Source organism: Leucopleurus acutus (assembly GCF_964270905.1).
Source record: "Leucopleurus acutus genome assembly, chromosome: 6".
NCBI classification, from domain to species: Eukaryota; Metazoa; Chordata; class Mammalia; order Artiodactyla; family Delphinidae; genus Leucopleurus; species Leucopleurus acutus.
Window position 1 is genome coordinate 103,338 of NC_139149.1, and position 22,344 is coordinate 125,681.

The 22,344-nt window shown below is 55.3% G+C and overlaps 2 protein-coding genes across 2 annotated transcripts in view; one reads left to right on the forward strand and one right to left on the reverse strand.

Annotated features, from left to right (window-relative positions):
* Positions 1-1,531: 1,531 nt before the first annotated feature.
* On the forward strand, positions 1,532-6,652 carry TMEM37 (transmembrane protein 37; the record flags this gene model as incomplete). The annotated part of the gene is made up of 2 exons (XM_082841075.1): positions 1,532-1,587; positions 6,062-6,652. The coding sequence occupies exons 1-2, from the start codon at positions 1,567-1,569 to the stop codon at positions 6,650-6,652; spliced, it is 612 nt and encodes a 203-aa protein (XP_082697201.1). The 5' UTR covers positions 1,532-1,566.
* A 2,383-nt stretch (positions 6,653-9,035) lies between these two features.
* The window catches only part of SCTR (secretin receptor), a 64,866-nt gene continuing 51,557 nt past the window's right edge, over positions 9,036-22,344 (reverse strand). Inside the window, exons 8-13 of the mRNA XM_082841227.1 lie at positions 21,477-21,537; positions 19,909-19,978; positions 16,332-16,423; positions 14,444-14,570; positions 10,010-10,051; positions 9,036-9,267 (exon numbers count right to left, since the gene is read on the reverse strand). Coding sequence (XP_082697353.1) covers positions 9,121-9,267; positions 10,010-10,051; positions 14,444-14,570; positions 16,332-16,423; positions 19,909-19,978; positions 21,477-21,537 — 539 coding nt within the window. The 3' untranslated portion in view covers positions 9,036-9,120. The remainder of the gene's footprint in view (positions 9,268-10,009; positions 10,052-14,443; positions 14,571-16,331; positions 16,424-19,908; positions 19,979-21,476; positions 21,538-22,344) is intronic.

Here is a 22,344-nt window from a genome sequence, read left to right on the forward strand (position 1 = left end):
TTCTGTGCTGTCCCACTACTCACCCCCAGGCTGTTCCTGGTTTTAGCCCCTGAAGGTCCCACCCTGTCATTCCCCTCCCCCCCCACCCCCGGCACTGGGAAGCCCCTGCCCCTCACGACAGTCACTCCTGCTGAGTGGAGCTGCTGTCTCTCACTCTGCCACACCCGCTCTGCTCAGCTCCAGCACCACGGAGGGACCTAGGAGAGCAAATAGTGCAAATGAAGGGCCTGCCCAGGTGAACCCTAACCGCGCCGCCTGCAGTGCAAGTGCGGAGTCTTAACCACTGGACCGCCAGGGGAAGTCCCCCGGCTTTCTTACGCTCATAAAATAATTGGAAGCGGACCATCACTTCCTCATCATCATTCCTAAGTCATTTCCACTTCTCCAGCAATCTTGCTGACATGTCGCTCTAAATTCCACCGATTCAAGACTTTCTATTCTTACCAAGAAAGCATAACAGGCAGCAGACCCCCAAACAGGCCTGACCACACACGGAACAAGGCGGGCGCTAGGTTAACGTACCTGACGCGGTTTCTGCGGCAGCGACAAAATCAGATGAACCTCTGACAGAGATGCCCGGGACGGGGCTTGGGGTGGGGCGGCGGGAGCGTTAGGTGCCAGCTGAGAACGTCCCCGGGCAAAGTCACCGGGGAGCTGCCTGCCTGAGTGGGCCAAGTAACTTCCCTCACCCTGCCTCGAGACGGAGAAAGGAGACCCTGCTTCACCTCCGGCGGCAACCCCCTCCCTGTTGATCAACAGCTGAGAAGGGCTGGGAGGGTCTCAGCTGGAATTTACCCTTCTTGGGGTGGGGACGTTGTGCGCTGCCCCCTTGAGAACTCAAGCCCCATCAAAAGTCCAGGAAGAACGATGACTTTTGTCTTGTACTATTTGCCTTCTGGATGGTCCCTGCGGAGGCGAGCAGGGCTGTACGCCCCGCTTTGGGGGAGAGAAAAGGGACGCAGGAAAGACGGCCCCGGGGAGTCCACTCCGTTCACATTTACCGAAGCCTCGCAAGACCCCCGACCTTTCACGGGCATCATCTCATTTATCGCCCGTGGCTCAGAGACGGAAACAAGAGCCCAGGATCACAACGGCCTACGGTGGTGGAGCTGCAGAGCCCGGGCGCGCGCCTGCCGTCTGGACGCCGCCGCCGCCTCCGCGGACGCTCGGGCGGACCCGCCGGGGCGGACCCGGCTCCTGGGCCCCGGGCCCTCGAGGAATCGGCGCCGCGGGCACAACAGTGCCCTGAGACTGGGGAGCGGCTCCGGCCTGCAAGTCGGCCGGGTCAGCCCTCCCCCAGGGCCCGAGCCTCCCCTTCGGGCCGGGTCCTGGCCCCCGCCCCTGCCCGGGGGCTCCTCCGGCGGCCCCGCTGACTCAGCGCAAACCGAGCCGCGGCGGGAGGGTGGGCGGGGAGGGGCCTGGCCCGACCAGCCGCCCGGGGGCAGCAGTTCCGCCCGCCCCGCCCCCGGGAAGAGGTCGGGAGTCGGGAGCCGCGGCCCCGGCAGAGCAGCGCTCGGGAGCCGCCAGAGAACCAGGCGGGAGCGCGCGGCCGAGCCCAGGCGCGGGATGACAGCCCTCGGCGTGCAGGTGGGCGAGAGCCCGGTGCGGGGGGTGTGGAGTGGCCCGGCCGGGGTCCGGGGGGGGGAAGCCGCCCAGGGCGCGGTCTCCTCGAGGTCCTGCGGGCACCGAGGCTCCCAAACGGCTAGGGAGGAGTGTTGTGCTTCTCTTTGGGGTCCGCAGTGTTCATCTGTTAGGTGCACCAGAGGGGTCCCTCCTGTTAAAAGGGGGCGCATCTGGAGCGGAGGATGGACGGAATCCACTCGTAAAAATGAGCCTCGCCTTGTCACACGAGGAAGCATCTCTGGGGAAGCCAGAACTTTCCTGGGCGGGGGCAGCAAGACCATCTCCCCTCCCAAAACTGATTTTGGGGGGCGGGCAAGGGGGCGGACTCGCTGGGGCACGCGGAAACCTCAGGACAGGCTGTAGAGAGGGGAGGGGCCCGCCTCGCAGAGATGGGGTTTCTCCTTAGAATGATGCGAGGCGTCCATCCGCACCCCCACCCCCCGGGCGTGCGGCTCTCCGCTGCCCTGCGCCGAGCTTCCCTAGCGGACGCGTCCCGCCTCCTTACCTCCCGACTGGACGGTCGGGACGGTGAGAGCGGCCCGCAGCCTCTGCCTGCAAGTGCTCGGCGCCCCGCAGCGCAGATTCCGGGGCTGATCCCGCTGCGCGCACTTTGGAGATGCGGTGACCGAGGCTCAGGTGCAGTAACCCGCCCGTGGCGGCCGGCTCAGCGATAGAATCGAGTCGAACCAGACTTCTGGGCCCGAACAGGAGAAACTCCACCCACAGGCCGCGCCCCAAGCCCCTTGTGGCCGGGACACCGCAGCCCTAGAGCCGGATGCAGCGAGTTCCTCTCGTTCTGGGCAAAATCTGGGGTCCCGGCCAAGCCGCCTCCGGGACCGGCAGTGAGGAGGGTGGGAGCGGGTGCGGTCCCGCCTTCGGGAGCCGACGGCCCTGCGGGGGAGAGACGTGCACACCGGGATTTAGGAGCGGTTTAGGGAAGCGAGTGCTAGATTAAGAGGTGAAGAAACTGCGGCAGGATTAACGGGGGTGGGGAGGGCAGGAGAGCAGCCAGGTAAACAGACTTGACCTTTTAGTGAAAGAAGGGGGGCGGGGCTGATGCTTAGGAGCACTTAACCGCCTGCCTGGGACTGTTCTAAGCGGTTGGGGTGCTTAGGTCTCCTTTCGGCTCCCCCCGGGGGGCCAGGAAGCAGGTACTGTTATCTTCAGGGGGTAAATAGCTCGCCGGAGGCCAAAGAGCTAAAAGGCAAGCGTGCTGGCTCCCGGTGCCCTGCGGTGACGCAGGCGGAGCGGGCTTACTCTTGAGGAGGTTGTAGAGGAGATTTCCAGCTGAAGAGGGGGTGGGTCTGACCTGGGCCTGGGCTGAGTGGGCACTGGGAAGGGGGGGCGGGGGGGGGAAGCGCAGGGGCGCGGGGCGGGGGCTTGATGTGGAGAAAAGTCGTGAGCAGCCCAAAGTGTCCACTACTTAGGGGTTGACGGGATCAGATGGGGTGCTGGGTTGCAGAGGAAGACAAGACCTTGGCATTGGCCTCAGTGGCCCAGGAGTGCCAAGTGACACTGTTCTACAGGTCACTACTAATCATTCGGGGCTCTGGATGAAAAAGGGAAATGCTTCCATTTTTCTTTTTTTTTTTTTTTTCAGTGGAATTGGTCCAGGCCCTAAGAGATTTAAGTGATTTGCCCAAGGTCACAGAGCTAGAGGCTGGTGGGTCAGGGGCAGGGCTAGACTGCCCTCATACCCTCTGGTCCACGGACCTTCCACTGACCACGCTGCTGCCCAGCTGCCCTCCGGGAGAGGATTTAAGGCCCTGGATCACTGGAAGTTCACAGAGGTGCTGGCAGCCGGGGTGTGGGGCAGTGGTGAGGAAGGAGGACTCCCGAGTTACCTTATTACTGTTACTAATATTAATCAGGAACTGCTTCTGTGCTGGGCACCTTTATATACATGATCTCACTTAATCCTTGGGAGTTCTACTGGTGTCAGAGTTTGAATGATGCCCTCCTTTGGGGCGGGAGGGGGAAAATGACCTGATGTCAGCTGTCTTTTCCTGATCCCAGTGTGATGTCTGAGGGCCTGGAGATTAAAGTTCACTCTGTGTGCAGGACAGGTGGGGCTGAGGGTAGGGTGGCATGTGCTTTTTCTCCAGACAGCGTGATGTCTGAGGTCAAAAGGCCTCTGGGTGCTGCGTTCTTGTGACTTGTTGCCTGCGTCTGGGGTTTTCCCATCCTAGAAACTTATCAACCTGTAGGGAGTTACAACCTCCGGGTGCCTTCATGGCTACTCTTTCCTGCGGGGATCACTAACTCCTGCTACAAAATGTAAGTACGTAACGGTAGATGAGAAAATAAGGGTCAAGGAGGTTAAGAAACCTCGCAAAGACAAACACCTTTATGGTTTGTGGTCACAGAGATTTCAAAGTTCCCTTGGTTTGTTTCTTAGCAGAGCCGTTCTTTCCTAATGAAATCCAGTACAGACTCTTAGATTCCCAGTGGCTCCAGCAGGTAAGAGGGACCTGTTGTGGTTGAAGTGAGGGGCCGGGAGCTGACCCCCTGCCCCCCGCTTTAGCACCTGGAGGCCTCAAGGAGACAAGGGGATGCGGTTTGAGAACCAGAGCCCAGACTCCCCGCCTGAGTGTTCTTTACAGCGCCCCCGACTGCCTTTGCCTCTGGTCTGAGTCGGGTCCCGAGCCCTTGGGTGTCCCTCTGGCCACTCCAGCCCTTCTCACCACGTACTGAGCCCCTCCCACGAAGGCCCCAGTGGGTACTTACCGGCTGTGTGCATCCCCCCCACTACGCATGATACAGTTGTCGGGCAGCTGTGCCAGGCTTTACTGTGATCTCGGTGAATGCTCTTGGGCTGGTCCCCTGACCTGTGTGTGACACTTTCCCTTTTCACATACCCCGCCCCGTCCCCCCCGCCCCCCCGCCGTGGAGCACCCTACTCCACCAGACTCAGGTTTAAGAGTGAGACAGGACCCTAACTAGGCAGAAGTGCTGAAAGCAAGCCGGATCCATAAGGATCCCGGGGCCTCCCGGGAGCGTGGCTCTGCTTTCTGCCCCTCACCGAGAGGGGTGGCCCAGACCGCCTCTGGAAGCCTCCACTTGCACGTGGCATAGGGCTCACCCCCAGAGTCCCCTTTCGGTTTGCTTCCCAGCAGTGACCGTCACGCATGAGCTGTGTGCTTTGCTTACCTCCCAAACTGGGGCGTGACCTGGGCTGCTTCCACACACACTGTAAAGGGCGTAAGTTATGACTGGGCAGGAGGTGGTTTAAAGGGAGCTTCAGATGGAAGTGACAGCGGCTGCAGACTCGACCTCGTGGCTCTTGAGCACGGCACTGGCACCGGGTGCTGGGGCCACGGTCCTGCCCTCCCACTAGGAATCAGACAGGAATGGAAAACTTGTCAGAACGGTTCCTGACAGAGAGTGACCGGAGGGGTCCGTTCTGGGTTGAGTGGGCAAGACAGACCTCTCCCAGGAGGCGATGTTTCAGCTGAGACATGAAGAATGGAGAAACGGGGGCAGCCGAGAGAAGAGCCTTTCAGGTGGAGGGACCAGTAGGTGTGAGGAGGAAAGTTCTAGGCTTGTCCTAGGCATGCGAGGTGGCCGGGAGGATGCCCTGGGAGGGCTTGTGGGCCGTCTAAGGAGTTTTACCCTTGGAAGCATTCCTTTTGCTTCCGGGTTGGGGGTTGGGGACGGTGGCTTGGGGGTGTCCCGGGGCTGTGAGAAGGGACACCTCACTGGACGCTTGGCCCAGCTTGTCAGGAGAGAGGATAGGGTGTACTTTTGCGGGGCCGAAACCATAGGCTGAAGGGGAGCCTCAGGGATTCCCCCGCCCAGAAGCTTCTAGAACAGACAGCGGTGCCATGTCCTGGGCGGAGTATAGGCTGAGCCAGACTGAAGGGCAAAGTGCAAACATCACTGCGCACTGAAGAAAAGTGCAGAAAAAGCTGGGTGCAGATTAGAATGAAACTGGGGAAGACCGGGAGCCAGAAGAGGGAGCTGTGTAACCTTCACTGATGTGCTAATAATGTCTAGTGCAGTATTCTTGTTTTGCATACAAAGAAAGCAAGGCTGGCTGCTAGCTCAAGGTCACGTCTGCCAAGCCAGACAGGTTTGCTGACTTCAGAATGGACCAAGATTTACCTGTCAATACAATTTGGGTTTCTTACGCATTATAAAGATCATTAAAGAAAGGTCAGGGAACTCTTTGCCCGATGAATAACTGGATCCACAGGCAATGCTTATAGGTCTCGAATGGAGGACGGGTGGGGAACAGGTAGGATGGGAGGAGGGTCCCCCCCGCCCCACCAGGAGGTGGGTCTGTGCTGTGACTAAGGTGGGCTTCCCGGGCATCCTGGGAGACCGAAGCAGAAACCGTGGCTGTCGGAAGCTACAAGGTGTGCTCTGGGTCTTCCCTGAGGAGGCTGGTGCGCTGTGGCGGGGGCCCTCCCTCATGCTGCCCCGTGCTGTCTTCCAGGCCCAGAAGCTGCTGGCCCAAAGGAGACCCCGCCGGTCCTTCTTTGAACCCTCCATCCGGGCCCTCATCATCTTGTGCGCCTCCCTGGCCGTGGTCCTCTCCTCCCTCTCCATCTGCGATGGCCACTGGCTCCTGGCCGACGACCGTCTGTTCGGGCTGTGGCACTTCTGCACCACCTCCAACCAGGCTGAGCTGCACTGCCTCCGAGACCTGAGGCAGGCCCACGTGCCCGGGCTAGCCTCGGGCATGGCTGTGGCCCGCAGCGTGGCCACCTTGGCCGTGGTGGTCGCCATCTTTGGCCTGGAGCTCCTCGTAGTGTCCCAGGTGTCCGAGGATGCCCACTCGTGGCACAAGTGGGCCGTGGGCTCCGCCCTCTTCCTCCTCGCGTCCATCCTCTCCTTCGGGGGCCTCCTGAGCTTCCTGACCCTCCTTAGGAATGAGGTCACGCTCATGGGCCTCAGCCTGACGTTCTGGAGCGAATTCACGGCCTCCTTCCTCTTCTTCCTGAACGCCATCAGCGGCCTCCACATCAACAGTATCAGCCGGACTGACAGCGTCACGTACCCCTGGGGCCTGCCTGCAAAACTTTAGGCCCCCCCAGCGAGGGCGCTGAGTTGTACCAGAAAGTGTGGTCAAGATGGGACTTCTCCAACATGTGACATTCGAACTGCCGCCTCTCGGCCTTGGGGTGGTCGGGCCAGTGGCCTTTGCAGCCCAGAGGGCAGGTGGGCGCCTCCGAGCCACCAGCTGCACCAGCTTAGCCACGTTATTAGGATGTTGACTTCACAAGAAGAAACATATTCTGAAACCCATTCTTGAGTCCTTCCTGGGATGGGAGTAGATGTGGAAGCAGCTCAGGTAACCGGTGCTCAGGCTGGCCGCACAGCCAAGTACATTTCACACCTGTTTTAGTGACTCTGCTGGGATATGGGCTACAGGGCCCCTGGGGCCTCCGGGCTTGCTAAGAGTGAATCGTCTGTCAGCGAAGGGTGTCCGGTCAGTGCCGAGGACTTGCTTCACCAGCTCAAAGGGCCTCGTGCAGATTCCCTGCTTTAGCTTTGGTCACGTCAGGGAGGCAGCGTTCAGGGCCGCTGGGGTGCAGAAGCTTTTCAAACCGTTTGACTTTATTTGAGCCCTGCGCTTTGTCGGGGGGACCCCGTAATCCCTGGATAACCCCAGCTTCCAGCAGCTGGCTGTGCCTCAGGACTCTCCCTGTCAATCCCGCCTGAAGCCCTTCCAGGAGGGCCCGCCTGGCTTGGTAAGCGTGGGCAATCCATCTTCGGTAAGGGCCAGACAGACTCAGGGTACCATTTTTATCCTAGAGCACACTTCAAAGAGCACGTGTCTGGAGCTGCTGGACTCCAGGGGGTACTGGGGACTGGCCCGACCTCAGGTAATGATTACCACCCACCCTGGATGCAGAGGCCTGCAGGTGGAGGGGACCAGGAACCGGTGGAGATTTCCACCCTTGCTGGCCACTTTACATTTCTGTGCACCAAACTGGCCTCTTTCCAGTCCCTTTTCTGCCCAGTAGGTGGGTTTTTTGCCCTCAGCCCATTTCATTCAACACTAGCCCTGTGCCCCTCCCCCACCTGATGAATTCAGGCCTTTCCTGGTTCATTCTGGCTGCCACTGATTGCATGGGGTTTTGGTCTCTGCCCTGCCAGGTCCTCTTTCTGGGCTGGACTGGGTGCCTCTACCTCTCCTGTGATTTTTTTTTTTTTAACTTTTTGATTCCAAGATGTACAGAGTCCATGAAGGTCCCTGGAGAGCGCCCTGGAAAATGGATATCTGGCCTTCTCACCCCAGTAGCAGACTATAAGATGCAAAGGGGGTGACCTTGTCTTCAGGGGTGAGATGCAGAAGTTGGGGGCCAGGGCCACTTGTCCAGGGTCACCTAAAGCCAGAACTAGAGCTGGGCCCACCTACCAGCAAGATGCCCTCTTCTCTAGCCGCGGGGAGGGTCGCCTCTGCTTCTGTCAAGAATACTCTCCCCCTTGGGCTTCCCTGGTGGCGCAGTGGTTGGGGGTCCGCCTGCCGATGCAGGGGACACGGGTTCGTGCCCCGGTCCGGGAGGATCCCACGTGCCACGGAACGGCTGGGCGCGTGAGCCGTGGCCGCTGGGCCTGCACATCCGGAGCCTGTGCTCCACGACGGGAGAGGCCACAACAGTGAGAGGCCCGTGTACCGCAAAAAAAAAAAAAAAAAAAAAAAAAAAAGAATACTCTCCCCTGAGCACGCAGGCTTTGTTTTGTAAAAGGGTTCAAATATTTAGTCCTTTAACCCTCACATGGCTGGTAATAGTTGAGGGAACTGAGATTCAGAGTAAAGGGTGAGACTTAAAATCCCCAGTGGGGCGGGGAGACAGGGCCCTGTCCGCCCTTGCCCAGGAGCAGGGGAGACAGACAGCCGTGGAGCCTGGGGATTTGAAACCAGAAGCCCTGGACCGAGCTGCCACTTCCCTGCTGAGTATCTTGGTCAAGTCACAGGACCTTGGTGAACCAGTTTCTCTTCTGTCAAATGGGATTCTGCCCCATTTCCTGCTGTACTGCAGATAACTTAGCTGAAAGCAGGAAGAACAGGTGCCTCATCCCATGCTAGGGCGACTGAAAGGGCTGGGGCTCTCCTGGGCTCCCTGTGACCTGGTTGTCAGAAGGCTCTGGGGGAAGAGCTACTGGGTGGGTGAGTTGCAGTGAGGGGTGGGGAGGGTCCACCTAGGGCCAAGGGCCTCAATTTCTGCTAAGCTTGTCCCTGAAAACTGGAGCAGGGGGATCACGGAAGCCCCGTCCTCCAGGAAGTGGCGGGGACAGCATCCTTCACCTTGAGGCTCAAGGGCAACAGGGCTGACAAATACCAAGTCTCATCCCAGTTACCGTTTATTCCCCTGCCCCCTCCTGGGACCCCTGAAGTCTTCCCAGAAAACTCAACAGACCCAAATCCCAGGCCCGGAGGAGGGGTGTTATAGTCGCAGGAGCGATCACACGGCATCTGGCAGGAAGATGGGCAGCAGTCGGCCCTCGGGACCCATCTTGGCCTGTCTGGGTGGCCCTGCTCCAGCCTCAGATGACACTCGTCCTGCAGGTACCCCGGCTCTGCTCCGAGGGGCTGGCCTTGGTGCCGCTGCTGAAGGAGCCGAGGGCCACCGGGTGCAGTGGGAGCTCACGCAGGTGCCACTGCCGCCACTTCTTCTGAACCTCCAGCTGCACCTGCCCCCAGAGACCAGCCGTCACCCGGAGGGAAAGATGACCCTTGCCCAGGGTCCTGCTCCCCTGGGGCCTCGTTCGGGCTCTGCCACGTCTGCCCAGCGGGCATGCCTCCCCCTCCTGCAGGCCGCTCATAGATTTACCATCTCGACTCCCATTCAGGTGGGGCAGCACCGCATCTAGGTAACGTCAACTGCGCAGCCTCAGTGCCAGGAGCCTCACGTCCCGGCAGTGCTCTGGGCAGGGCGCAGCCCCCCGCCCTGCCAGGAGTCACACTCTTTGGAGGTCTCAGAGGACGGAGCAGCAAACATTTCACCTGAGTCACTCATTTTACAGGTGAGAGGCCTGAGGCCCAGAGCAGGGCAGTGACCGGCGTCGCCCATCGAGCAAGCGGACAGCCATCAGCCTCACTTAGGGCTGGGGCGCCTGCGCTTGCCCCCATTTCCGGAACGTGCCCAAGGGTAAGAATCACCTGGAGTGCTACTTAAGACGCTCTCAGCCTCCAGCCCGGACTGCCGGGACCTAGTTTTGCTGGTTTAGAAACAGGGTAGGAACCAGCAGTTGTTTTAACAAGGCCTGCAGGCGATCCTGGGGCCCCCAGGAGGTGAGCCCAGACTCCCGGAAGACAGGCCCAAGCCAGGAGGGCCCGGCCTCCCCCACCAACGCCACACCCCACTCCCCACCACCCCTTCCAGGTACGGCTGTGAGGGAGCTCCCCTGCACCCGGGCAGCCCAGGACACTCACCTCCCCATTGAGGAAGCAGTAGAGAACGGCCACCACCAGGCCCTGCGGAAGAAGCAGGGCAACGGGATGAGTGCGGGCCCAGCACCCAGCCTCCTACCCACCTGGGTCCTCTCATCACCAGCCCCAAGCTCACTGCTCCCCACAGCTGTTGCAGAGCCTCCCCGCGCCTCTCCCCCTCCAGGGGAAGTGGAGGCTTCTTCTTCCGGCCCTCAGTGCCCCTAGCTGTGCTGGCATCACCCACAGGCTGACACCCTTGGGGGCAAGGACCACCCCCGTGTCCAGGGAGGGCCCCTGCACCAGGGTGGTGTCAGTTACATCAAGTGCAGGCCACAGGGACCAGGCAGGTCACCGGAATCAGTGAGGCGGGCCATCTGGGAGAGGCAGGAGCAATGGCACCCGAGCCATGCCCATCCGCCCGAGCTCAGCGGGTGGGGCAGCCCATGGGAGCCCCTGGGCCTGGGTGGGCTCATCTGCAAGACAGCTGGAAATCTGGAGAGATTTTAAACAGGGCCAGCTAATCAAGTTGAAAGACAAATGTGTAGCCATGTGGTCCGAACAGCCGGCGTGCAGGTCGCAGGCAGGTACCGGCCAGCCAACAGTCGGGCATGAGTCCCCATCATGTCCAGGTCAGAGGCCTCAGGGCTACGTATGCTTTAGGTTCCCTGGGATGGTGGGGGTCTGTGCCTACCAGGACCCTCCCTCCCTAGCATCCGGAGCTCCTCTCTTCCCAGTGGTACCCCCAGAATCCTGGCGTGGAGCCTGCCAGGCAGGGCTGCAGGCTGAGATGCAGGATCTGAGCCGAAGAGGTTTGCGTGGAACCGTGAGCTATGAGCAGGGTCTCGCAGTCCGGATGTCCTGCTCACCTCAGGGCCCTCCGAGGGCCAGCCTGTCCTTCCTAACAAGCCCCTGCCCTCAGGCTCCCCATAGAGGCCTGGGTGCCACAGCCCCTCCCCCCAGTGCCAGCCAGGCCTGCCCCTAGCTACTTAGGACATGGACAGGACCCCAGAGAGGGATGAACCAGCCTGTTTATGGTGGGCTTCCTCCACACGACTGCTCAGGAGTCCTGGTGGTTTTTTGTTTTGTTTTTTAATTTATTTAGTTTTTTAAAATTTTTGGCAGCATTGGATCTTCGTTGCGGTGCACGGGCTTCTCATTGCTGTCGCTTCTCTTGTTGCGGAGCATGGGCTCTAGGCGCACGGGCTTCAGTAGTTGTGGCACTCGGGCTCAGTAGTTGTGGCACACGGGCTTAGTTGCTCCGCAGCATGTGGGATCTTCCCGGACCAGGGCTCATACCCGTGTCTCCTACATTGGCAGGTGGATTCTTAACCACTGCGCCACCACAGAAGCCCAGTCCTGGCGTTTTAACAAGAGTTACAAACTAGAAGGATCTGCTCTAAGAGTCTCAGGTGTGGTTGATGCCACATGGAATGGGGACCACGGGAGTGGGGCAGGAACACGGACTCAAGGTAGCGGTTTTCACGTTTTGCCACACGTTAGAATCACCTGGGAGCTCTGGCCCAGGGTGCACTCTGTGCCCCAACTCCAAATGTCTGGGGTGAGACCATCAGCAGCTCTGAAAGATGGTTCAAAGGGGCACCATTGATTAGGAGCCGCTGTCAGAGGGTGTGAAAGTCGGGCTTTGAAATAAACGAGAGCTGGGTTTGGGGCGCAGCTTAGCCTGTGTAATTTTGGGCTTCTGGCTTCCAGGTGCTTCATTCAATCCTTGCCGGAGACACAGTCTCACTGTTGAGGTGGGGGCAGCCCTGGGTGAGGGCTGGTTAGACGTGCCCCAGGTATGCAGAGGGCAGCCTGCCTCAACCAGCAAGCTTCAGAAATTCCATGGTTTGTATACAATCATTAAGAATATGCAGTCTTGGACTTCCCTGGCTCTGCAACAAGAGAAGCCATAGCAATAAGCCTGTGCACCGCAACGAAGAGTAGCCCCCGCTCACCGCAACTAGAGGAAGCCCGTGAGCAGCAACAAACGCAGCCCAACGCAGCCAAAAATAAATAAAAAAATACTAATAAAGAATATGCAATCTTTGAAGAATTTTAATGACCTGGAGGAACGTTCATGATGGAATGATAACGAATTAAACAGAACAAGGAGGATATAAAACCACACGTCCCGATCTCAATTTTGTGTGTGTACATGTGTGTGTACGTGTGTGTGTCTTCTTGGATAGAAAAGAGACACAAGTAAACACACTGACATTTTAACAGAGGTCATTATATCGGGTTATGAGATTATGGATGGATTTTCCTTTTTCTTTTCCTTATTTTCCAAATTTTCCTCAATAAGCAAGTATTTCTACAATTAGGAGGAGCTAGTAAACTTTCATTTTTAGAAATATATGACAGTGATCATGGCATTATGGTTCTGTGTGTGTTCTTTAAGCTCTCGTCTCTTAGAAATACATACTAAAATATTTACATTTGAAATACAACGATGGGGCTTGGGGTTGCTTAAAATGATGAGGGTGGGTGGCGGTAGAGGTGAAACAGGACAGGCCATGAAAGGGTAAGGGCCACACGGAGGTTCATTATATCGTCCACTTCACTTTTGTATTATGGAAAATTTTTTCCATAATACAAAATTTAAAAAATATGCATACAGTATAAATGTATGATATATAATAAAATGATACCTGTTTGTATTTGAACAGTGGTTCTTTTTTTTGAAAGAAGTCTTAAAGATCCTTTTTCTCTGTAAACATTTCTATGGGAACATTTAGGAAGGCGCTTTGGTTTCCTCTTAACAAGCATTTCCGCAGAGAGGAGGCGAACGGCCTTCACGAGCAGTCTGCAGCCCCAGCCGCAAGCCCAGCTCCAGAGACAGAAGGTCCCCTTCCACACAGGATGACACCTGGGTCTCCAGGTCCTCAGCGGGGTCACTACCCACTTCTGTTGACCGGGTCATGACCTTCCACCCATCTGGACCTGGACCCCCCCACCTGCTAAAGGGGCCACGGTGAGCCCAGCCTCCCGCACGTTACGTGGAAGCTTCCTGGCCCAGAGGAAAAGATCACGGATTACACAGGAGACTAGGTGCTCTGTGGGTCTGGGGGGCTGGCAGGGGTCTCTGGGCGGAGAAGAGGCTCTGCGGGAGTGAAGGGGACAGCCCTGGGGGGGGGGGGGGTCTGAAGGCGCGGCTTAGGGCCAGACCCCACTCAGGAACGTGCTCCCAGTGACGCGTCCTCCCTGGAACAGGAGCGTGACAGGAGGACCGCCCTGGGCACACCCGTCCTGAACAGAACTCCGGGAATGAGGGCGGCCGCGGCCTGCCCAGGTGAGGAAGACTGTGGGATGGTCAGTGTTGTTGAGGACAGGCTGGCTCCTTCCAGAAAACCCACTGGGAGAGGGTTCTCTCAGGCCTCTCCCTAGGGACTAGCCTGTTTTCGTCTAAATCTTGAAACAGAGTGTGTTTCTGTCTTTGCTTTGGCTACTGGGACGCTCCAAACCAAATTTATGACACACCTCTGCCACCTTCAGAGAATTTCATCAAATTTGTTTCTGTGTATGAACTCAGTTTTGGCTGTATTTTCTTTATTCGCTGATCCAATCTACTTATTTTTTTGTCCTTTGTATGTTTTCCCTGAAAGCTACATCATATTATTTTTGGAAGGAGATAGTTATGAGTAAATAAACAAATAACACTGCGAAGTTTGGGATTCATGTTAAAAGCCCCTTCTGTCCAAACAGGTTTACTATATTTTTTAACTTTACAGCGTCTCGTTGAATTAGAAGGTAGGTGGTTTCTCCCCTCCCTTTGTTTTCTTTTTTTGAAGTTGGCTTTTATTTTTCGTAAATTGTGTATGTAATTGGTTTCAAAGAGTCAAATGTCTCTTGTCACAAAAAAAAGAAAAGAAACAACAGTAAGCTCCTGACACCCCTGCCCCCATTTCCTGTTCCTCAGGGGCAACGACCTGGAACTCTCTTGACTGATTCTCAATTATATGCTGATGTTGCTACTTCTGAATTTTTCCGCTTGGGGCGGTTTCTGTGGACTTCCCAGTGTGGAGATGAGGCTATCATTCTTTCGCACAGCCTTCCACCTCCCGCCCACGCCCCCACTACGCTCGCCTTCCTGTCCTACTCCTTGATGGCTGAGCCCCAGCCCCCTGCGGTTACATTATTTTGACTCTAATTACTGAGACTCGTGTGATCGTGTGTGCTGGCTTATGTTCCCTTTGTCTTCCCTGGAGTCAGTCTCTCTCTCCTTACTTGCATCTCCCACCCTCACGTGACTGGTGGGGAACTTGGGTCCCACTGAGGGTCACGCAGCACGGTGAGGTCCTGCCCCTGCGTCTCTTGGGTCTCTGCCAACGAGGCATCCCTCTGCCTCTGGGAAGATCTGGCTTTCAGCCTCTCCATTTTTCTCTCAGGAGAGAGAGAACACCTCTTCCCACCGTAAAGTCACAGTCTGGAGCTTACCTGGAATGAGCCAAGGGCCAATTCAAAGAACAGCTGCGTCTCCATGGCATCCTCCGGGGAGAAGGCAAAGATTATGTAGTGGACTCCGAAGAGGGGGACCAGCAGGAGGGTGGACTTGGCCAGGCGCCTGAGGACACAGAGGCGCTGCAGTCTCGGGCCCCTCCACACCCAGGGGCCCCCCCCCTCTCGCCTGACCGCAGGAGGCTTTGCAGCAGCGTCCCACCTGCTTGTTTGTTTTTACTTCCGTTTCGGAAAGTCCCAACTCCAACGTACCCGTCACCCGGATTCAATACTTATCAGTCCACGGACAGTCCCCAAATTTCTGTTCATGCACCCTATCAGCAAAACGCTTTGAACCCATACCCACATGAATAACTTTATTGATTTATACCATATCTGCATGTATTACTATCACTCTGTGTCTAATATATTATTAGCAAAACCAGCATTTTCGTTTGTTTGATAATAAATATCTGTAAGGAGAAGCTCTTTTGTTTTCTCCCCAGGTTAGGGTTGCCAAATTTAGCAAAGAAAAATACAGGATACCCAGTTCAATTTGAATTTCAGATAAACAATGGGTAGTGTTTTTTTTGGTGTAAGTACTAAAAAGTTGTTGTTTATCCAAAATTCAAATTAAACTGGGCATCCTGTATTTTATCTGGCAACTCTGTCCTGGATCCCTAGCTGCCCCCTACTTTGGAGCCACTACTCTAGTGACATCCTGGGGAATCTGTCACCCAGTAATCCAGGCCTCTGCCAGATTCTCAAAACTCAAACCATGACAGAGAAAGCCTCTGTTGGACACTGATTTGTCTTCAACACTTGTCATGGGCTGAACTGTGTTCCCCCAGAATTTTAAGTTGAAGCTCTAAGCCCTAGTACCTCAGAATGTGACTATACTTGCAGACAGGGACCAGTTTAAATGAGACCATCAGGGTGGGACCATAGTCCAGCCAACTGGTGTCCTTGTAAGAAGAGACACCAGGGATGCAGGTGCACAGAGAAAAGGCCACGTGAGGACCCAGCGAGGAGGTGGCCGTTTCCAAGCCAAGGAGACAGACCTCAGGAGAAACCAAACCTGCCAACACCTTGATCCTGGACTTCCAGCCTCCAGAACTGTGAGTAAATAAACTTCTCTTATTTAAGCCAGCCAATCTGTGGTATCTTATTGTGGCAGGCTGTGCAGACTAACACAGCACCTTTCTTGAACATCTTAAAGGTTTTAAAGTATTTTTGGATCACATTATCTTGAAAATCTGCTGAAAGCTAAGGTCTGGTGAAAGCTACGGTCTAGCGAAAAGCTGGAAAATACAGTCCACCCTCGGCATCCACGGGGATTGGTTCCAGACACTCCGCAGACACCAAAATCCTTGGATGCTCAAGTCGTTTATATAAAATGGGGTAGTATTTGCATATAACCTACGCACATTTCCCCATGTATTTAAGTCATCTTTAGATTACGTATAATACCTCCTACAATGAAAATGTTTTGATTGGGAATTTTTTTCCCCAAATATTTTCGATCTGCAATCCAAGGTTGGCTGAATCCTCAGATGCAAAACCCACAGACAAGGAGGGCCACTGTCCCTGTAAAGATTTGAATTTGGGTCCCCGAAGCCCACTCTCTGACTCCCTAGCCTTGTCCCAAGGGTAAGATCTCTGCCTCCCGGGATCCTGCTTAGATTTCTTTTCTCCCCACCCCTGGGGCCGGGTCTCAGGGTCACATGGACCCATTCTCCCTTCCCGTGGTCCACTGTAAACTTCCAGGTCCCGGCTTTTCCTTTTCCTCCACCTCCACCAGTGCCCAGCACCAGCTGGGTAAACAGTAGGTGCTCGGTAAATGCCTGCTGACTGAGCGAGCGTGCCTAGGTCTTTGCCCTCCACTTACTTATAATGGTTCCCTTCACTTCCTCTTGTTTCTTGAGTTCTAAGTTTTCTCATCAGGATCCTCAGGATGTTTATAAAAAGGATGAAATTAATCTGTAAAACACAAGGCAGAGGTGGGGCTAAAGGTGATTTGCTTTCCCAGCACCTCTCCAGGCCCTGACCCCTGGCCCTGGCCCCTGGGCAGGGAAGGCACTGCAGACCACACCAGGACAGCTCATCACTCCCTCCGCCACCCCCAGTGCTGGTGAAACACACTGTCTAGGCAGAGATGGCTACCACAGCACCGCCCCCCCGCCCCTGGGATTCCGGAGCTCTGAGGTCTGCTCAGTTGCAGCATGGATTACTCACACTTGGAATGCGTTGGAATCTTGTTAAACGGCAGACCTGGAGTAGGCCTGAGATTCTGCATCGCTAGCAAGCTCCAGGGAATGAATGCCAAAGCTGGTCCTTGGACTACGCTTTGAGTAGCAAAGGCTTTATAGCAGAGGTTCTCAAAGTTTAAGGTGCAGATTGCTGGGCTCCACCCCCAAGGTTATGGTTTAGTAAATGCAAATGAGATTTGCTTTTCTTTTCTTTTTTTTTGGCCACACCACATGGCTTGCAGGATCTTAGTTCCCCAACCAAGCCCTCGGTAGTGAAAGCACGGAGTCCTAACCACTGGACCGCCAGGGAATTCCCAAGATCTGCATTTTTAACAAGCTCTCAGGTGAAGCTGCTGGTTTCGGGACCACACTTTGAGAACCACTGCTTCGGAGACTTACAGAATCTCTGCAGGTCAATCACCAGCTCCAGGAAGCCTTCTTGATTACCTCCTTTTCCTGATTCACTGTAGTTAGGGATGATGCTACTTGTAAGAGCACTTGGAATACTTGAAAGGGGCCAAATGCAAGCATCTGGGTGTGTCCACTAATCACCAAGTCAATCCTAACTTTCTAAAGGACAGGAACAGAGTCTATTTCTTTTGGTGTCCCCTTCCCCAACTCCAGTGCCCAGTGCCAGCAACACTATGAAGTTGCCCGTGCGTCGGCCCCTCTCCTCCCCTCCCCCACCAGCTCTAGAATCATTTTGCAGAAGCAGGATCAGTGGAGCTGACTGGCTGGGCCCCCTCATTGTTCAGACAAGTAGCCTGGGGCCTGGGGACGCTGGCCAGAAGACCCAGGATTAGTGGCCTGTCTGGGACCCCAGCCCAGCGCCCCTGCTTCAGGACACTTCTCAGCTCGCTGTTGGTGCATGTTGCTCTAAGCCGTGCGTGGTGTAAACTAACAAAGGCTCTTTTACCTTATTTCATTTTTTGCCTTTGAATTGTATTTAATTTAATAGGGAGAACTTGAAAGCAAGAGGGAAAATCTTAACTATCCCAAGGATGAGTCTTAAATAGTGGAATTCTAGGCCCCGTGGCAGGCTGGCAGGGAGAAACTTTGCATCAGGAGTGCCCACCCAACCTCCGTCAGTCACTAGAGAGACTACAGTCCTGTGAGAGCCCTGGGGCTCTCGCGGGCTGGGCTGTCCAAGCCCCACAATTGCAGCAGGGAAACTGGCTCAGTGTTATGCAGCTACAGCACATCAGCTGGTCAAATAATTTCAAATGACGTGGGAAAGATTCCATCTATTGCTAAGTGAAAAGAACAAACTGGGACACAAAACTACACTGAGCATTTTTGAAAAAGTACATGTGCTCAAAGAAAAAAATAGGAAGGAAAAGCACATGATCACAATGTGCATCTAGGTACTAAAAATATGGGTGATTTTATTCCCTTTTTAAAAATATATTTTGTATTTTCCAATTTTTTTTTTTTTTTTTGCGGTACGCGGGCCTCTCACTGATGTGGCCTCTCCCGTTGCGGAGCACAGGCTCCGGACGCGCAGGCTCAGCGGCCATGGCTCACGGGCCCAGCCGCTCCGCGGCACGTGGGATCCTCCCGGACCGGGGCACGAACCCGCATCCCCTGCGTCGGCAGGCGGACTCTCAACCGCTGTGCCGCAGGGGAAGCCCGTATTTTCCAATTTTTTACATGAGTTCCATTATTTTTATTTTAGAAATGACAATATATTTTGATTTTACAGAAAAACAAGTACGTTCTTATTAAAACATAGTGATAGAGGCAATATTTTTCCACCACATTACCAACCTAATAAAAAAGGTTCTGACATTATCTAAATGTGACAAGCTGACAAAAAACAACTTTTGGTAAATAATAGCAGATTTCATTATACTGTTTTCAGCCTATTGACTATAGTAGGAAATGAAAGCTTAATATCTTTCATTATCCCTTAAGCTTCAATTTAGTCAGATTATAAAACACTACGCTAAGGTTAGCAAATAAAAATGATAATCAAATTATTTGTTACCATAAAATGACTTTGGGGAGCAATGTCTTAGGGGAGCAAACATAAAGTCTTGTTTAAAGTACTAGATACTCCCTGTGCTAGCAGTACACTCTGCATTACTACCATATCAGACGCCCTCTTCCCTGAGTGGTTCCAGATTAATGAATGGCCCTCACACCTGCTAAGAAAAGCAGAAATAGGAAGTTGTTATACTCTCCTGAGCTACTCAGTGGCCTAATGTGGCTGCTACTCGGATTTCTCTACAATTTCCAGCTCTCCTACTGCAAGTTGAGATGGTAGGTAGGATCAAATAAAATTCTATTATTTTTGGAAAAAAAAGAAGGTGGTCATGGATGGCCCCAGGAGGCGAGCCAGTCAGCCATCAGCAGAGGAGGGGGCTGCTGCCCTGTCCTGCCCTCCTGTGAGCCCAGGAGGGGCATGTTCTGTCACCTGGCTCTGCAGCCTTGGCATTCCTCTGAGCCTGTGCACATTACTTCCGGGAAGGGGCTGCCCCAGTGTGCCCCCCACCCCCTGTGTCTTTCTTGTTCTTATTCAGGCCCACAGGCTCAGCTAAGGGCCTCTGGATTGCAGAGCACAATCACCTGGTAACTGAAAACCAAGACGAGCCCCCAGGCCCCTCCCCAAGACAAGGACACCCTGCATCTCTGCTATCACAGTTTTTAGAAAGCTCCCAGGTTGAGAGTCCAGTCAGGGTTGAGACCCCTGAGCTCCCCTGTCCACGAGTGCCTCCTGAATCTCTCCGCTGGGGCCACCCCTCCGGGCCCGTCCCCGTCACAGCACCACAGAGGCCCAAGACCAGTTTGGCACTTGGCTTTCCCCAGGTGCAACCCCCCTCCTGTAATCCCAGCTCAGTGAGTCTGCCCACCTTAACCAGAGAACACCAAGAAAAATGATCAGGCACCAATGTTCTGAACCAGTGGAGGGGGAATCTCAGGCCAGCCTGAGCCAGCCAGTTCGGGTAAGGAGCTCTGCTCGCCACACTGCAACTGCCACCGTGGACCAGGCGAAGGCAAGCTCTTGCCGCCTGCCTCATTGCCCTCCCATCCACTGGTCTCTAGGGGGCGGAGCTTCCAGACCCTCCTGCCACTGCCCAGCCCCCGGAAGGTCTGGTTTATCCCTCCGCACACCCACAGGCAGCAATGCTGGCCTTGACCTGGCCCTCTGCCCTGCAAGCCGGTCCTGTTTTGGTCTCTCCCACTGGAGCCCAGCTCAGGGGGATGGCCACTTACCAGGACGGAGACGATCACAGGCCCTCGAATGACCCACCAGATGGATGCGTTGGCATTGATGTCCCAGCACCTAGGGAGGGACAGCCAGGCATCACAAGGAGTGGGGAGCTGGCTGACCAGAAGAGACTAGTTCTCTGACGGCCCCTTTGCGGGAAGGACCCACACTGAGGTCCTGACCCCAGAGGCTGTGTGCTCAGCACCCTGAGAAATGACTGTCCTCTGCTGCCCAGGAGCACTGCCAGGGCCAAGGGAGCATCTGGGGAGCAGAAGCGGGTGGACCTGAGATGGAAGATTCTGGACCCCAAAGCCAGCATGCTGTCAGAATGCATCGGGGAGCATGGTGGCCAGGCAGGTGACGTCAGGGAGTGAAGTGTCCGGGTGACTGACGTGTGACCTCGGCCCCAGGGACATCAGGCACAGGGGCACTTGGCAACTGGAGAGCCTGTGCTTGGTCTAAGGAGGCCACAACTCCGTCCGGCTCATTTTTGCCACAAGGGCCCATAGGAAATGTTGATAGAACTTTCCATTTGTTCTAAAGAAGCTGAAAATCCAGACTTTTTTTAAGGGAATTTATCCAATTAAAAGGATTATTTGGGGGGCTTCCCTGGTGGCACAATGGGTAAGAATCCGCCTGCCAATGCAGGGGACATGGGTTCGAGCCCTGGTCCGGGAAGACCCCACATGCCGCAGAGCGATGAAGCCTGTGTGCCACAACTACTGAGCCTGCGCTCTAGAGCCCACGAGCCACAACTACTGAAACCCGTGTGCCACAACTACTGAGCCGGCGTGCCTAGAGCCCATGCTCCGCAACAAGAGAAGCCACCGCAATGAGAAGCCCGCGCACCGCAAGGAAAAGCAGCCCCCACTCGCCGCAACTAGAGAAAGCCCGCGTGCAGCAATGAAGACCCAAAGCAGCCAAAAATAAATAAATAAAATAGATACAACATTAAAGAAATAAAAAACGTTTAAAAAAAAGGATTATTTTGGACTGAATTGGACTGCAAGACACGTGCACGCCTCGTCTGCCCTCGTCCACTCTCTGGCCTGGCTGTGTCATTACACTGATGACACACGGCCTCCCTGCCCCTCGGCCCGGCTGCTGCACCTCCTCCCGGGCTTCTTCCATGCTTTCCTTCCATGAGCCCGCGCCCAGGAACCCCCGGGCTTACCCTGTCCCTGAGCCCAAGTCTCTGGAGAACGAGACTAGAGCTCTTGGTGCCCGTCAGGGCTAGAAGGTTGCTCTCCTGCTCTCCTGGGCCTGTGGGACTCACACACCCGTGTCAGAGGAGGGAGCTGCCAGGAGAGGAAGAGCTGGGCTGGTCCTTAGAGCAGCTGCCAGTGTTTCACAGCTCTCGTCGGGCACCTGACCCAACCACAGAGTGGCTGGGCCGGCCCACCCCAGGAGGGCTGGGCATTCGGCAGCCTGCGCTGCAGAGAACTCGCCTGTGGCCCCAAGTGTGAGACACAGGCCTCTCCTAGGTAACAGCTCCAAAGGAGGGTCCGTCCTGCTGGAAGAGCTGGACAAGATAAAATATTCCCTCGTTACCTCTCTCCGTCCACCAGCTTACCCGACATCTTCCAGAAAGTGCCTGGTGACAGCCCACGAAGCAACAAAAATGGCTGGGGAACCTGAGGGTTAAAAATAAAGGGGAGGGGGCAGAAAGGAGAGGACTCAATTTTCAGCACCCTTATGAGAGACAGGACAATCCGTGATTCCAGGCCAGGGAGCAAGCAGGTGCCAAGGGCTGGTTGCCATGGAAACCCCCTTGCCATCCCGTGTAAATGTGCAGCCTCGCGCTTCAAGGGTGCCAAGGAACCCCTGAGAACGGAGGCAGGATCAGACAGGTCCTGAAGGCCACTGGGGGGGCCAGGGGGCTCCTGGGAGCTTGGGCCAGATTCCGGAGGACCTCTGCGGGGGAGAAGGGAGGGGACCAGGGCCCCTGGGCAGGCCCATGGAGCTTGTGCAGGCCACTGGTGGAGCCCCTTTCTCAAACTGGGATGTTTGGGGGGGGATACAAGGCCACAGGAGAACATTTAGTTTTATTTGAATATTGGTTTGTAAGAAGCTTGGCCATTCAACTGGTAATGTAAGCTATCAATGTTATGTAAACCAAAATACATTTTGGACTAGGGAATTGTAAGTACACAGGAAATTTAAAGATAAAATACAAGAACACTTCCTGACTTCTGGCTGAACATGACAAATTGCACTTATACATTTATCTCCGTTTCTCACTGAAGCCCCCCCAACGTGAGAGTAAAGAAATAAGAAAGCTACAAGCTCATAAGCACAAAGAATGGGCAAGGAGGGTACAGTGCACGAGAGATGTCAGCACGCTTAGGAACCTGGGAGCTGGCAGAGGAGCAGTAACCGATGTCCCAGAGCAGACAAAGCTGAAACACAGCGCGGCATGGGGGCTGCTGCTGCTGGGAAGG